The 15,810-nt window shown below is 53.5% G+C and overlaps 1 protein-coding gene and 1 long non-coding RNA gene across 2 annotated transcripts in view; both read right to left on the bottom strand.

The window, feature by feature from the left end:
• The window catches only part of RNF123 (ring finger protein 123), a 52,038-nt gene extending 40,291 nt beyond the window's left edge, over positions 1-11,747 (bottom strand). The window contains exons 1-10 of the mRNA XM_075159315.1: positions 11,705-11,747; positions 9,109-9,302; positions 7,975-8,059; positions 5,331-5,410; positions 4,394-4,491; positions 3,190-3,244; positions 2,781-2,866; positions 1,922-2,008; positions 1,328-1,395; positions 318-454 (exon numbers count right to left, since the gene is read on the bottom strand). Coding sequence (XP_075015416.1) covers positions 318-454; positions 1,328-1,395; positions 1,922-2,008; positions 2,781-2,866; positions 3,190-3,244; positions 4,394-4,491; positions 5,331-5,410; positions 7,975-8,059; positions 9,109-9,190 — 778 coding nt within the window. The 5' untranslated portion in view covers positions 9,191-9,302; positions 11,705-11,747. The remainder of the gene's footprint in view (positions 1-317; positions 455-1,327; positions 1,396-1,921; positions 2,009-2,780; positions 2,867-3,189; positions 3,245-4,393; positions 4,492-5,330; positions 5,411-7,974; positions 8,060-9,108; positions 9,303-11,704) is intronic.
• A 2,788-nt stretch (positions 11,748-14,535) lies between these two features.
• LOC142085996 (uncharacterized) lies at positions 14,536-15,247 on the bottom strand. Its single transcript, XR_012674933.1, has 3 exons — positions 15,100-15,247; positions 14,829-14,947; positions 14,536-14,644 (listed from the first exon to the last, which is right to left on the bottom strand). It is a non-coding gene; the product is annotated as an uncharacterized LOC142085996 (long non-coding RNA).
• Between the last annotated feature and the right edge of the window lie 563 nt (positions 15,248-15,810).

Consider the following 15,810-nt stretch of genomic DNA (forward strand, 5'->3'; position numbering starts at 1 on the left):
GGTTTCCAAAACTGGAGAGTGAGATCTTTGCAGGATCTGAGTGCCTGGGAACAGGCAACCCGCAGCTGCAGCAGTAGCTGCTGACTCAGAGCTGAAAGCAAACCTCATTTCAGAAACTGTCAGGGACCAGCACTGGTGTTTGTGTGCCCTGCATTTCTGCTCCAGCTGAGGGATATCTGGTTCTTCTCTCCTTGACCCTGCTCTGAGCATAAGTACCAACAGAAGTAAGTAAATTGCAGTCAGGTATGTATATTCTACAGCCTCCAGGGGTGGTCTCAGGACAGGCTCTTCTCCCTTCAGACCTTCTCTCCCCACACCCAAAGGATATCGGAGTGGACGGCTCCCGAAGTTAAAAGCAACGGACTCTTTGAACGAGAGGCTGATTGCAGGGAAGTAAGCCATTCCAGTGCCCCTTGTGATGTTATCAAAAGCGGTTCCCAGAGATATGCCATTCCTGAAAGAAGGAAAACCCACAAGATTTTAGCCACAGTAGGAGGGTTTTGAGGTCAGCTGGGGAATCCAGGTATCCACATTCCCCTCCCAGCAACTTGCCAACACGGACACATCAGTCAGTCATGCCTCCTGTCACTCTTAACCTGGCACACACGCAAACGTTGCAGCTTTGCTGAGCAAGAGCCCTGGGAAGCACAGCAGCCCTCCCATTTTCATACGATGGCACAGGAAGGCACTGGAGTCTGCACAATATGCAGAGCCTGCTCAGCTTCAAGGGCAACCCAAATCCTTACGAGATAACTAACCAGGAAGACATTTTAAAGGCAGGTGACATTTTTGGCCTCATCCATTTGATGTTGGTGGAAATAGAAGGATAATGCCCTCAATCTGCTCTTCTCTAAGAGATGGAGCATCTAACCGTTTTTAATTCTGGCTGACTTGTCGCAGGCTGTAGCTTAGGGCTAGGGAACAATTCTTATTCAGGCTGGTCTCTGCTTATTGTGCACAGGAGTGGGAGGCTGGAGATTTATCAGTCTTTCCACAGCTCCTTGTGAATCTAGGACAGACAAGGTCTACACTAGCCACAAAAGCAATCAGTGTGGCTCATTAAGCATCGTGAGAGATGCCCTCCCCTGCAAAATCCTAGCAAGCTTTACACAGACTTTGTAGCTTGAACGTCTTTCTGCCAAATGCCCTCACCTGAACTTAGGAGACTCAACAGCCCAGCTTGATGCTTTCTGAACCCAAAGCAGGAAAGCAAAGGCTGGAACTACCAAGGAACTTAAAGGGGAGAGGGCAACCTGCTGAGCAGTGAGGAAACCTTTATGTTACACACAGACATCAACAAAGCAGGGAACTGGGCAAAGATGCTTACAAGCAGAAAGCAATGGTGCCCTCATCAAGGTCTATCAGACAGCTGACGATGTCTCCTGCTGCCCAGGACTGCAGTAAAGGGAGAGAAAAGGTTAAACATATATCCAGGGTGTTCCCACATCAGAAGAAAGACTGCAGCCCAACCAATCCTTTGTGACTCAGGGTTGAAGAAGAGAGTTCCTTCTCACAGCAGCTCACATAGCATTCTCAGACACTTCTGGAAGCTGCACATAAGCCACTGATTGGGATCTTTTTTCCCTCCAGCACTAGGAACATGCACAGGACCAAACACATTTATCCCAACACTGCATCATCCTCTGACATGCTACGGAGAACCAAAGCCTTCCAGAGACCAACAGCAGCACTATGCTGGGAATCAGTCTGCTGGGGCTGCTAAACAAAGCACCCACATAGCATGTCCAGCACCCCTAAAGTACAAACAATTGCTGGCACACAGCCTCCCCCAGAGCAGACTGAAGCAGAGAGGACAGCTTGAGGGCATTTCACGGGGCCCAGCACAATCCAGCGAGCAGGAGGAGCCACCTGCTTTCTTCTCCTTACTCTACATCCCGTTCCTGGCAGGACAGCTACTCACTTTGCCATAGTTGGTAGTAGTCACGTTCCACTTGCGCACCCTGTTTCCATCATACGCATATGAATCTGGCGTATCTCCAACTCCTTCCTGCACCAAAGTATGAAAGAGGAGACTCAGACCAGACCAAGCATAGGGGATCCCTCTCATTGCAAGAGTGGCTTTAAGGGGGAGACCCAGCAGGTAGGGAGAGGAGCTGACAGCACACATGCTCTGTCTGGGAAAAGCCCTCACTCTAGGAGTGAATCCAATGGCTTGTGATCTTTGGTTCAGAGAAATACACCATTCCCTACTCATTTTTGGGTCAGAAGAGGAATACTGGCATACTACACTTCCAAACTCTGTCAAAGCAGCCCCCCCCCCAGGATGCCAGTCATCTCCTCTCTCACATGTTGCAGAGTGGCAAGTTAGTGAAACTCTGCAGCTGACATGCTGTCCCAGCAACAAACATCCCACCCACTGCCTGAAAAGAGCTGGCCTGGGCCTGCTTCTCCTGGGCAAAAAAGCCCCGTAGCACCAGCTGCTGAGGGCCATCCTGAGACAGGCTGCCAGCATGGCAGACCCACACACTCTCTGGAGAAGATGCCAGCTGAAAATCAACACATAGCAGTGGCTATGTGCAGCAAGAGCACAGCAACACACCCAGCGTGCAAGGCTTTCACACTGTGCACCGTTCTGTGAACGCAGACAAGAAAGTCTAGTAAAGATTTTTAAAACAGCAGACCAGGTATTTCTAGTGTGTGTGCTGGGCACAAAATGCCAGCAGGGCAGGAGCACAGCACCAATGCAATGCTCCACCCTGACCTAAAAAGCAGTGGAAGAACACAGAGCAGCCCTGTGCCACGTGCAGCAGTTACACTACCTCCTGATTAAATCTGCAGCTCAGAGTACACCAGCCAATCTGCATGAGTCCCTGGGAGGAGATGAGCACCTCGTAAATCCATTTCCCTGAAAGAAAGAGAGATACCACACAGTAAATCCCTCCTGCTGGCTCATTGTTACAGAAGCACAACCTGACACTGCTCCCACAGAAAAGAACATGGCACACAAAGGAGCTTCGGGACAGCCCCAGCATTCCCCTCCCACCTCTTCACTCCGGCATCACACAATCCTCCACCCTTCTGACTTCCTGGAAAAGCCAGTGGATGAAGTGGGGAAGAGGGGGCTCAAGATTTGTGACTGCAGCATATTCAAGAGCTTTCTAGTTGTGTAACTCTTCACACACTCTTTCCGGGGTCTTTTCTCAAAGCATCGCCTGCTTTTCTCCTTACCTTTATACACACACGTTGTGGCCCTGATGGAGCCAAAGTTACTGTGGCCAATCACCTGGATCAACAAACAATAGATATTTTAAAGTCAGACAAAAGACAGTTTCGCTCAGCCCTACCCATTCCCTCCATCCTAGCCCTGAAAATCAAAGCGAGATGGAGAGCTATTCACAAGCACAGTGTAGGGAAGAGACAGGACATCTTCCCCATCCCAGCAGCTGTACTCAGAGCCAGCAGACCTGGGGAACCATCCAGGTCCTCCTCAGCTCATCTGTACGTGATAAACCCCAGTGAAGCATGCAGCACGGCAGCAGCACAAGGGGAACGTGGTGACAGACAGGTTCCCAATGAATTGTGACAGGTATACAAAAGTGACTATTATATAGGAAAGACATCTGAATCCTGGACAAGTTAGAACAAAACTATAAGTTCAGGGTGTCCAGACTAAAGCCCAGGACCAGCAGACTGCCCAGAAACTGAACCCGGTTAACTCCTGACTCTCTCAATCTCAGGACAGACCATGAAGAAGAGATGAAGGTAGCAACAAGGAATTCACAGGCAAGCCAGTCTGATCCGATATGAGGGTAAGTTCTAGGTACAGCCAAGGCAAGCCACAGCGGGTGGTTAACGGGAAAGGGGAGACCAGGGCAGCCTCCTCTGCTACAGGTAAAAAAGGATATACAGATTAAGGAGGGAATGAGCACAGGAGCACGGGATGTGCGAGCTCACTGAAGGGGTGAAAGGAGTACAGAAATTACTGAAATAGGAAAGGATTAAATTCCAGTGGATTCTTTCAGCTAAGGAGCAAGCAGGGAGCTAGTGGAAACAAAGGAGAAAAGAAAGCCTCAGCTTCAGCCTCTCGCCACCATTAGAGAAGACTAGAAGGAAGGAAGGAAGAGGCAGTCTGCTGGAGGGAGGGACAGGAAAGCTGGCTGCTGGCCTTTCCTCTGCTTAGCCAAGCTCCTCAGTGAGCCCCTGGGCCAGGGTAATCCTTTCACTTCCTCGCAGCTCCATTCAGAGCTTGCTGAGACTTAGGGGTACTGCTAGAGCTCATTTCCTCCAGGATCCTGCAGCTTTCTGGGTAGACTCCGTTCACAACATGCTACAAAGCCAGTGACAGGGATCTGTTATGAAGTACAAACCAAGATGCCCAAAGTGCTTTTAGTCCCACAAGACCATTTTCTGTTGCACCCAGCATCACACTCACCCCAAGTAAGTCATCATCAACCAGCAAGAGCCCCTCAAAACCGCTCGTGTGGTCCAACACCACAGTAGGGGGACCAAGCCGGCCCTCTGCTACCTGATCTGAAACAAGAGTCACAGAAAACCTGTTAGGGAAAGTTGTGCAGGATTTAACAGTACACCTGATGAGTGTCTCCAGCTAGACTACAACAGCACTTGGATTCTGCTACAGTGGAGGCAGACTAAAATAGTGTTACCCATGTTAGAACCCATGAGAACCTCAGGAAAGGAGACACCCGTGAGATTTAAAAGGAAGTTTTCACAGCAACACACAAGGTCTTAGCTATGCAGCGTTCAGGTCATATGTTAAGTTTTCCACATCGCCTGAAAATTTTACTTTGGCAAAATTCAAAGACCAAACTAAACTCTGAGCCAAATGTTTGGCCAACATATCATGCTTTGATTGCAGCCAGCGAGAAAAAATCTTCTTTTTAGGAGAGGAGCCAGGTTGTATCCTGCCACATCCTGACTCATTCAGGGAAACGGATGCTAGCAAGAATACAGGCAACAGCCTGAAGCCCAAAGTGAATACCTACAGTGGAGACCAGTACGTAAAAATTGTCAACAAGCCTCTGCGTTCCCCTCTGAGGATAGCACTGCACACTGCTGGTCACAGCAATGGCTCTGCATATCATTATCAGTGAAATACCTCCAACATTTGCTCCAAAACTGCTTCTCCAGGCATTTTTGCGTGGAAATATGCCTCCTCCATCTGCAAGCAGACCTGCTCCAGGGCTGGCTGATGAGCCAGTCACAAGCAGGATTTAAAGGTACAATAAATTAGAGCATAGGAGGGCAGAACAACGCTCACTCAGGGAACTGCCTTTCATGATACAACTTGTCCTCCCAATTAGGCAGCACAAGCAGAAGCACAAATTGGACAGACACCCAGTGTCTCCTACCTCCACTGTCTTCGGAGCCATTCTCCTCTGCTAGCAACCGGTCAAGGTGCTCCTGCAGGTTCTGGAACGTCAGGTGCTTTCTAGGGAATAAATATGCACAGGAGCTCTTCAGAAAACTCTGTCTCCAAGTTTTAAAGAGTTTCAGCCCAGACACATCTGTCCGCACAGTCCTGCACTGTGAGACATCAACCGGGAAGTTCTGTCCATCTGTGTTTCTTCTGATGAATCTGAGGAATTTGCTGCCCAGCGTGTTGGGGCAATGAATGAACCAAGGACCAAATACAGTGTGAACAAGCAAAGTAGCTAACAAAGGATCTTAAAGTCTTCAGTCTGCTCAGAGTATTTGGTGGCAGTAAGAAAACTGTACTGTGGTACAGTGGCAGTAAGAAACCAGCTGTAATATCAAAAACTGTGGACCACAACTTTGCTGCAGTCAGCATCATACAAACATGGCATAAGTCAGGATTCGTTTTTTTCCCCAAATATTTCATAATATAAAAGAAGAGAGAAGACCACATCAGCAGCTGTAGCAGTTCCGACAAAGGTCAGGGTAGCCCAGCATCCTCTCTCTGACAACAGCCAAAACCATTTTGTTTTCATGCTGAGGAGAAGTCTCTCATGCACCCTCTCTGGGCCACTATTTTAGAGAACTTTCTCATATTGCCCTCCCCCAGTTCTCTCTTTTCAAGGCTAGTTTACTTAGCTGTTCCTTGTACAAGAGCCATTCCAAACATCTGACTTGCCTTTACCCTTTCTCAAAACCTCTGCAGCTCTAAAATACCCTTTTGGAGTTGGCAAAACCAGAACCACATGTTAGTCAAGATGAGGGTAAACCACAAATTTATTCAGTGGCATAATGATTTTCCTTATCCTACCTCCTTTTCCTAACAATTCCTAACTTCCTACTTTCTTTTCCTGACTTACTAAAGACTTAGTATTCCCACCCCAAACTCAATCCTATGCAGTAAAAATCAGCTCAGGGCCCATTATTTTGTGCACAATTGAGGCTGTTCCCCTTTCAATACATCACTTTGCGTTTCCCTACACTGACTTGCATAGACCATTTCACTATCCAGTCACCGTCTCACAACCACCCTACATTTACTTTCCTCTAAATAGCTTTGTAACAGCAGCAAACTTTCCCACCTCATGCTCTCTCCCTTTCCAAGTCTCCCAAGGATACATGGAACAACACAGGTCATGTTTCAGGTCTTTGAGGGACCCCAGCAGGACCTCCTTTTACCATGAGAGTTGCTAGTTGCTCCTATCCCTGCTTCCCATTTCCAAAGTAATCGGTGGAACAACCTCCCACTTCTCCAGGACTAGGGGTTTCCCTAAGGCTGTGGTGAGAGACCTTTTGAAAGCCTGATGGATGTGAAGATGCACAGAAGTGGAATCAGAGAATCAGTTTTGGTTGGCATGAGAGAGGGTGGCTTCAGCAAAGCAGCTTAATCAGCAGCTAGCGTGGAGGAGGAGTTCTGGAAGGAGGTTGGAAGAGCGTGAGACAGCCAGAGAGATGCCTGCAGCGAGCTCCTCTATGAGGAATTTAGGCCTCCGAAGACAAGATGTCATACCATAAAAGTTGCTCTCATATGGCAAATGTTATTTTCCAGACCTCTTTGACTGCTACTGGGCTTTCTACCAGGGAAAAGGGTAGAAAGCAGGAAAAAAAGAAAGAGAGAGACCAGTCTAACAAACTATCAGTTCTGTGCTTTCAAGTCATTAATCACCAGGCAAAGAAATTAGAAATGCTGAAAACCAAAATGCCCGGGCAGATGGAATATTCCAAGGCATGCTGGCAGGGGAGGTCGTGGCAAAGTAACATGACCCACTCTGCCTCCCCCCCGCCATAACCCTAGCTCACCAAGAGCGGAGAGGGCCAAGGGCTATTTTTAGCAGCTCTGAGCTCACATTTGAGCTGGCAGTACTAAGTATAGGCTGTGGAATGTGACCCCAGCCACTCTGCAGCACTGCCAACCAGCAGGAGCTACACGCCTGCCCCGCTCTACCGCATTGTACCTGCCCTGAACCTGTCTGACTTGCCTCTGGCAAAAGAGCTAAATGCAAGGGAAATTTTTCTCATCCAAAGTTACAAGTTTCTGGGCTACAAGGTGAAGGAGAACTGAAAACAAATAGAAGAAAACAGACACTAAAGAGGAATTTCGTGTTTCTTTTCCTTTGGTAACTCCTAATAATAAAGTACCAACAGTTCCACATCCTGAGAAATGTATGGTATTCCATGTATCAATAACAGCCTTGCTTTTAGTTTACAGGGCACTGATGACCTATTTTTCATTACTGTACCTAAAATCTGTGCATTTTGCACTTCATTACACAAACAGGGCACAGGAACAATAAGTTGAATGCCTACTTGCCTGTTTATTTCAGAAATATTGCCTAATGATTTTGTATATGGGGTTTTTCATGCAAAAAATTCTGAAGAATCCTTCCCGGCAAGCCCTGCAATTTGAAAAAGCCATTAAAGGACAAGACCTAGGAGTAATTTCTGTAACACGGTGCTGCTGTGCTTTTAACAAAGATCGCTGTGTGGCACTAAAAGATCTTTCCTTACACCACAGCGTTGTATATCTGGGAATTGATACAGCATCGCTGGCCAACTAGTGAATGAGAAGAAGTCCGATACCTGTAAGCAGCTGCAGGCTGGTTCCCATCAGCACTGGTAAAGACACGATGCAGATAATCATTCAGCAGTCTGCTGTTCACGATCCCTTGTGAAAAACAGAAAGGAAATAAGCTTAGGGAGTCAGGAAGCTCAAACATTAATTTTGAAAGAAACTGGTAACTATGGGAAAATGATGTTCAAGTTTGCAGATCAACACAGTGGAAAATGCAGCTTCAAGAAGTCATTCATCGTCTTACTGTCCTCACTAGCAGCCCTAGAGTCCAGCATTATGGGGTGCACCTCCACAACAAGGGCTCCTTCCAATTTGAGCTGCTCTACGATCGCAAAAGGGAGGCTATACTTTGGTGCCCACAGTGGAACTACATCCTCAGGAATCCTGCTGTACTACTTCCAGATAAAAAAGTAACTTCAAAAGCTGGAGGTGGGAATCCAATTTAATTTCCAAAAAAAAAAAAAAAAAAAATCTTATCACTATTGCAATTCCTGATGTCCTATTCACACCTGGGACATCTTAAGTACCTACATCTCTTAACTGCACTAGAAGATGCTGAGATAGAAAGGCTGGCAGATGCAGTTCATCTTGTCTAACCCACAGCCCTCTTTAATGACCTAAGCCTCACTTTAACTTTCATTGTGCAAAACAATCCCTAGTGTCACATGGATGCAGCATGCTTTATTTCTGGGTGCAACAGTGCCCTCAAATGCCAGATTTGTGGTCTCATAAGCACACTTCTGCTGGATTGGTGAGTCCAAGAGAAAACAGACTGCCTAGCAGGTACCAAAATTTCCCAGAAAAGGATTAATTGGAGAACTTGACAAGCTGTTCATCCTGGAAGGGGAACTCCCTGAATCAGATGGGACAAAGGCAGGCAACACAACATTCTCCAGCCTCACAAGGCAGGGCTGTGTGCCGAAGAAAGGGCACTGTGACATGAGCTTCCGGAGTCCTTAGTACTACAGGAGTGTCCCTCCCAAAATCTCATCTCAGTTCAGGGATTTACTCAGTTTCAGCCCCACCATACCTCACATCAGCAAGGTAACTGCAACTGGAAGGCAGCTGATCTCAAGTGAGGCAAGGGGCACTCACCCGCTCCACAGTGGTCCTGCTTTTACATGGCACGTGCAGGCCCATACCTGTGACCTTGGACTTCTCTGGCTCAGTGCTCAGCCTGTAGTTCTTCCTCGAGAAAGCAGTCCCAGCACCTCTCGACGTCATTCTTCACAGGCACCACTTCCAGAGCGGACATAAGACGGACAGATGCCTAGAACAAAACTTGCTGGGGAGGATGCTGCCTTTAGACTTCTCCCTTTCTTGGTGGTTGATGTACCTGGATTGAACAAACAGGGATAAGCCAAAAAATAGCCAGAGTCCTTGCACTAACGACATCATACAAGAGCCCAAAGCCAACTAACTGCCAATCCTGCTCTCAGTCCCACCTGTCCAACAGCTCAAAATCTTCCCAAAGCAGACAAGGCATTAAGGCACACTCCAGACAACCACACAGACCCCACTCCAACCAAAGGCACAGGCAGAACCACACCAGAAACACAGGCAACCTTTGCACCGAGTTTGAGCCAGAAGCACTGAGCCAGCACAGGACCGCAGCTAGCACCACTGCCAAACACCGCTGAAACTGGCAACCGCATCGCACTTCCACCCATGTCCTGATGAGACACTTCTGCCTTTCTCTCCCACACTGTATTCTTTAAGACAGGAACATGCATCTGGTTAATCTTCTGTTTAACAGGTTATTAGATTATTCTGCTATCCCAAGCAGAGAGAGAGGGAGAAGGAATGAGACAAATGCAGATGAACTGGACTACAAAAGAATATCACTGACTACAAAGCAAAAGACCCTGCTGACGGTTTTGTAGGGACAAAAGCAGACGCAGGTAGAAGTACGCAGATGTGTTTACAGGTGAAAACCTACCACAAGACTAAAGATTCATGACCCTTCCTGGTATCACTAGAATGCAAAGGATGCTATTACAGCTGATCTGACATGTGCCAGGACAAAAAGAATAAATTCAAGTTGCTAGTTCCATCCAGCTTCAAAATGTTAGGTTACACCCCTCTCCTGTTTCTAATTGCCCCAATAGCCGACCATCACTGGAAGTCTCCCTCGTTCACTAGAGAGCTGTCTGACAAACAGCTTTGTGACACACAGAGCAACAGGAAGATGCAACAGGAGCAAAGGCTGTGGGAATTAAATGCTTGCCAGCAGTCTAATACAGAGCAGAAACTAAGGTGAACCCATGAAAAGTTAGTGAACTTGCCAAGTGACGCAAGTGCCATGGCAACTCCACTGGCAGAAGATCACTTGAGCTTCAGCTAGACTCGGGAAAGGATTTCCTAAAGCCCCTTTGCTCAGGGCCAGCCCAGCATCCACCAGTGGAGCAGCACTGCCCAGCATCCCTCCTGCGGCACTGCCGAGCAAAACCTCAGGAACGAAACAAAACCTGCCTGGATCAATGGCCCTGAACGATCTGCATCAAAGACTTAAAACAAGGAATAAAACAATTAAACTATAAACAGAAACACATCATTTACTACCAAAGCAGAGCAGATAGCACAATGTGTACTATCCTAAAAGTACTCTAAACGCAAGAGACTTGATTTCACCTCTGTCAGGACAAGTTAAAAACACCCGAGGGTGGCAGGGAGTGCCCCCAGCTCTTCCCAAGGGTGGCCGGGCCTGTACCTGTGCTGCTGAAACAGCCTGAACGCCCAGGCAGAGAGCGCAGCGTGGTCGCACCGGCACCGTACGAGATGCACTGCTGGCACTGCTGCAGTGCCAGGGTTTTTTTTTTCTTGTTGGAGCAGATGCTGCTTTCAACAGGTCAGAGAAAGGGCAGAGCAGGGGGACACACATCTGCCCCTTCACTGCTCCCATGTGCGATTCACAAAACTTGCCCCAGCAGCTCCAGCAAAGACACCCAGCTCTGGGCCTGGCCACGGGTTAAACTCCCTTCTCAGAACAATGGCAAGCAGGTTCCAGCAGAAGGACAGAATAAACAACACGGGGAAAGCCAGATCTTAAACTGAGCCGACTGCAGGCAGGCGAGGAGGCCGAGAAGCTGGGCCAGCAAACCCAGCTTTGTCCGGCAGCTGCTGACCAAGCCCTCCCGCTCTCGCCAGGGCAGTGGGGATGAAGCCGGCAGGGAGACGGCCAGGAGGCAGAGGCCCCCGCGCCGCTCGGAAACTGCTCTGCGTTAATCACAAGCGCAGGTCTCTGTGGCACCCCCAACCTGGCAGCACCCCCAAACCAGAAATACCGGGCAGCATTGCCCAAATCCAAGAACCAACCCTAAAACCAGGCACATCCCACAGCCGGCAGCACCCCCGAAGCTGGCGACATGCCCCAAGCCCAGCGACACCCCCAAACCCGGAGACATCACCTAAACTGGGCAGCACTCCCTGCAGCCCCCAAATCCGGCGACACCCTCCATGTCCACAAACACCCCCAAGCCCAGGGACGCCCCTACACCTGCCCACAACCCCTAAAGCCCAGAAAGCCCCCCCAAGCGCGGAAGCACCCCCAATTTTGTCGCCACCAAAACCGGACGATCCTCCCCGAGACCGGCAGCACCCCCGAAACGCCCCTGCCCGGCCCCCAGCCCCGCGGCGGCAGGGGCAGCCCCCGGGCCGGGCCCACCGGGGACCCCGCACTGCCGGGGCCGGGCACGGGGGGGCACGGGGCGGCCCAGGCCCGGCGGCCGCCGCACTCACCACCGGCCCGGCCGCGCCACCGCCGCCACTGCCGCCGCACTACGGCGAGCCGCGAGGGCCATGCCGGGCGGGCGGGCGCGGCCCGCGTTGCCTAGAGACGGGCAGAGGCGCTGGGCGGGCCGAGCCGCGGGACCCGCTCCGAGCACAGGCCGTGCCGGGACAGACTGCCCTCCCGGGGGCAGGGGCAGAGACCCCCGGTGGATGACTTCTCTGAATACTTCACCTGCGACACCAGGACAAAAATCCCAGGTCCGAAATGCAATTCAGGACCAAGGGAGAAGCCTGCAACCCCGCGAAGCCCTTCTACAACACTGGCTGGCTGGCACGGCTGGGAGCGACTAGAGGCTTCCCAGGCTGCCTCCTTCAGCTCCGGCTTTTAGAGTGTCCTCAGCCATCCTCTTCTACCAGCCACCTCCCAAGCCAAACTCCGGTGCTCAGGGTTTCCTTCTCACCAGGCTTGCTGGGATGTCGCTCGGCCTTCCGACGCCGGGGCATTACAGAGCTCCGTTAGCTAGATGCCGACAGAGGTGAACGGTGCCAGGGAACGAGCACCTCGGCTCAGAGCCACAGCTCTTTGGCCAGCTCCGTTCGAGCTCCGTTGCTCAGGAGTGCCTCGGAGCTCGCGTGGCAATCCCCCTGAAGGGCACTTAGGTGCTCCGGCCATGCCTAGACCTCCCGTCTTCCCAATCCCGGCAGTCAAGAATAGAAGGACAAAGTGCTGCCACCGGCTTCTCGTTCGGACCCTCTGTACCTCCTTCCCTTCCTCATGGCCTCTTCGTTGGCAGAAAAGCCCACCAGGTCTCCCAGGTTCCCCTGCCTTCCTCAGCGAGGACAGCTGCTCCCTGCTTTGAGGGGTCGACTCTCGTGCTGCAGGAAGGCCTATCAGGAAGGCACTTGATGCACACACCATGAGACCACCTGGAGTCTGCCCGAAGAGCAGAGGGTTGTTCCAACGCGTACAGCCAGCCCACGGGATTTCCTTGGCGCTTTGGTCACCGTTCTTCTTGGGTTCGGCCTTCTAGCCCTCCGCCAGCTTCCACAGAGCTGTTGAGCAGTCACTCTGCAACCCAGCCTTTTCTCCTGCCTGCGCTAGGAAGGTGCTCGCTGCTCTCCAAGAGGAGGGAAATCCTTTCGGATGACTGACGTTTCCCAGGCCCCTTGTTACCCTCCCGTAGAGCACAGGTGATTTTTTTGCTCCGCAGGGCATGTGACGGGACTCCAGCCCTCAGTGACAGGTACTGCTCTGCCTCTCTGGGACTCTGTGGAGTACAGTCCTTACCAGGTGGTTGCAATCGCTATTCAAAAGGATTCTTGGCTCCTACTGCAAGAAGGAAGCCTTCAGCTGGTGCAGCACAACCGTGTTGGGGACCGTGTTGGGGAACGGGGAATGCCCTTTGGCTCCTGGAGAAACACAATCCACGGAAATCTTCATGTCACAAACACAGACGTGACACAGAACGGCACTTTTAAAGAAAAGCAGCTTTGCCACTTTGCCACAACGCTCACCAGCCGAGGCACCGAGGGTAGGAAATTGGTTATAGCCTCGTCCAGGACGAAACAGAGTTGAAGCGTGTCAAAAGTCGCTGGGGGCGGGGCGCGTGATTTTGGGGGGCGATCCGCGAGGGCCATGCCGGGTGGGCGGGCGCAGCCCACATTGCCGGGAGACGGGCGGCAGCGCCGACTGGGCTGTGCCGGGCCAGGCTGCCCTCCCGGGGGCAGGGGCAGAGACCCCCGGTGCCGGGGGTGGCTGCGAACTTCCCCTGGGGAAACTGAGCAGGCTGCGGGGCCAGCGAGGCCCGAAGCACAGGGCCGTGGCGCTGGGCAGCCGGCCAAGGCCAGCCCGCAAGGAGGGAGGTGTGGGGAAGGTGCTGCCAACCCCCGGGGAGAAGACGACCCTCTGGGCCCAGCCCCTAACGCTGGCCCTCGCGAGAGGGAGAGGAGGAGGAGGAGGAGGAAGCCGACAAATGAGCGTGGAATCTCCCAGTGCAGAGATTAACGGCCGCCTTTATTGTGCCGGTGGAGGGGGATCAGGGCCAGCCCTCGGGGACGGCGCACGGCTGGTCCCGCGGCGGCGTCCGGGCCGGCTGTAGGGAGTTTGGGCCCGACGTTGCAAGCGGGAGCGGTCTCGCACCCGCTCGGGCCCAGGGGCGATGGAGCGGCTGCCGCTCTGGAGCGCTGGGGAGCCGCAGGAGGACCCCGACGGCAGCTGGCTGGCGGCGCTGGGGCTGCTGGTCTCGGGTGCTGGGGAGCCGTGGGACGGCCCCAGCGACGCCTGGCTGGGGGTGCTGCTCTCAGCACTTGGTGCGGGCGCGCAGCTGCTCTTTCGGCGTCTTCTGGGCCGGCCGTTGGGACTTGGGGCCCGACGTTTCCGCTGGGAGCGGTCTTGCACCCGCTCGGGCCCAGGGCAGATGGAGCGGCTGCCGCTCTCGAGTGCTGGGGAGCCGCAGGAGGACCCCGATGGCAGCTGGCTGGCGGTGCTGGGGCTGCTGGTCTCTGGTAGCAGCGAGCTGTGGGACGGCCCTAGCGGCGCCTGGCTGGGGGTGCTGCTCTCAGCACTTGGTGCGGGCGCGCAGCTGCTCTTACGGCGTCTTCTGGGCCGGCCGTTGGGACTTGGGGCCCGACGTTTCCGCTGGGAGCGGTCTCGCGTGCGGTCGGGCCCAGGAGGGCTGGAGCGGCTGCTGCCCTCAAGCACTGGGGAGCCGCGGGTCGGCCCTGACGCCGCATTGCCGGGGCTGCTGGTCTCCGGTGCCAGGGAGCCATGGGATGGCCCCAAAACCGCATTAGTGGTCTCCAGTGCCAGGGAGTCGTGGGATGGCCCCGATGGTGCCTGGCTGGCGGTGCTGGGGCTGCTGGTGTCGGGTGCCGGGGAGCCGTGGGAAGGCCCCGATCCTGAGTGGCTGGCGGTGCTGGGGCTGGCGAGCTCCGAGCTGGCACTGGAGGCTGTAAGGGGAAGCAGGAAGGTCAAGGGCACGGCCCCCCAGGCCCGGGGCAGGATAGGCCAGAGCGGTGCCCCCAGCCCCCCTGGAGCAGAGAGGCTCTGCCAAGCCCACCCTGGGCACCCGCTGGCAGGCCTTGCCTGGCCCCTGGCCCCAGCCCAGGGGCACCCGGGTGCTTTGCCTCTTACCGGTGCCCAGGCCAGCACAGCTGTCACACTCCCAGCTGGCCGTGCTGTTCCTCAAGTGGGAGCAGCCTCTGTGGGTGCCCTCGGCAGCGCAGGAGCAGCACAGGAGCAGTCGCCAGGGCCTGGGGAAGCAAAGGGGTTCGTGGCTCTGAGGACAACGTGACCGCAGCACGGGATCGTCCGGCAGAGCTCTGCTTCTCAGCCCTTCCGCTTCGAGCCCTGGGCGGGACACAGGTCCCGGGCAGAGCCCCGGGCTGCAGCTTTGGCAGCTTACCCCTCTTCCTCTGCCTGCTCCCTGCCTCCTGGGCAAAGGCACTCCCTGGCATCGCAGCGGCTGTGCCTCTCACTTAGTGCCGCATACGCCTGGCTGTTCTCCCACGATGGCAGTCTGATGGAGAAAGGAAAACTGGTGAGCCCCTGCTGCCCCGGCATAAGGCAGGTACAGGGCGTCCCTGCTCTTCCCCCTGCCCTGGTTCCAACTCCTCCGTGAAGCTGAAGCCCAGACGCACGGGACAGCGGAGGGCCAGGACTGCTGGGGCAGGCCCTGGCAGGGCACAGCGCTTGCACCCTCCTGTCTTGGGAGCCGGGCAGAAGGACACCAACCTGACGGGGATTCGGATCCCCACGGTTAACATGTCCAAGACAAATGCATCCCTATCTCTACAGAGGGGGCACTGGAAGCAGGAAATGCCGGCGCGCACAGCCTGTTCCTGCAGGAGAAACGTAAGGAGCGTGAGTGAGGCCCTGGTGCTGCTGAGCGCCCACCGTGCCCCGGGGGCGAGGGAACGGCTCCTACCTGGATGCAGCCCCTGTGGAACCAGGCGTGTTTGCACGCTGGGCACACCATGGTGCCGTAGGACTTTCTGTCCCCCACAAGGTCCAGGCAGATGAGGCAGGCGGTGTTCTCCTCCGGAGCCGCCTGCACTGCCTGCTCTGGGCGGTGCTCGCAGCAGAAGGACCTGGGGGAAGAGGAAAGGGATGGGCG

This window comes from Calonectris borealis, chromosome 10, assembly GCF_964195595.1.
Source record: "Calonectris borealis chromosome 10, bCalBor7.hap1.2, whole genome shotgun sequence".
Classification (NCBI taxonomy): Eukaryota; Metazoa; Chordata; class Aves; order Procellariiformes; family Procellariidae; genus Calonectris; species Calonectris borealis.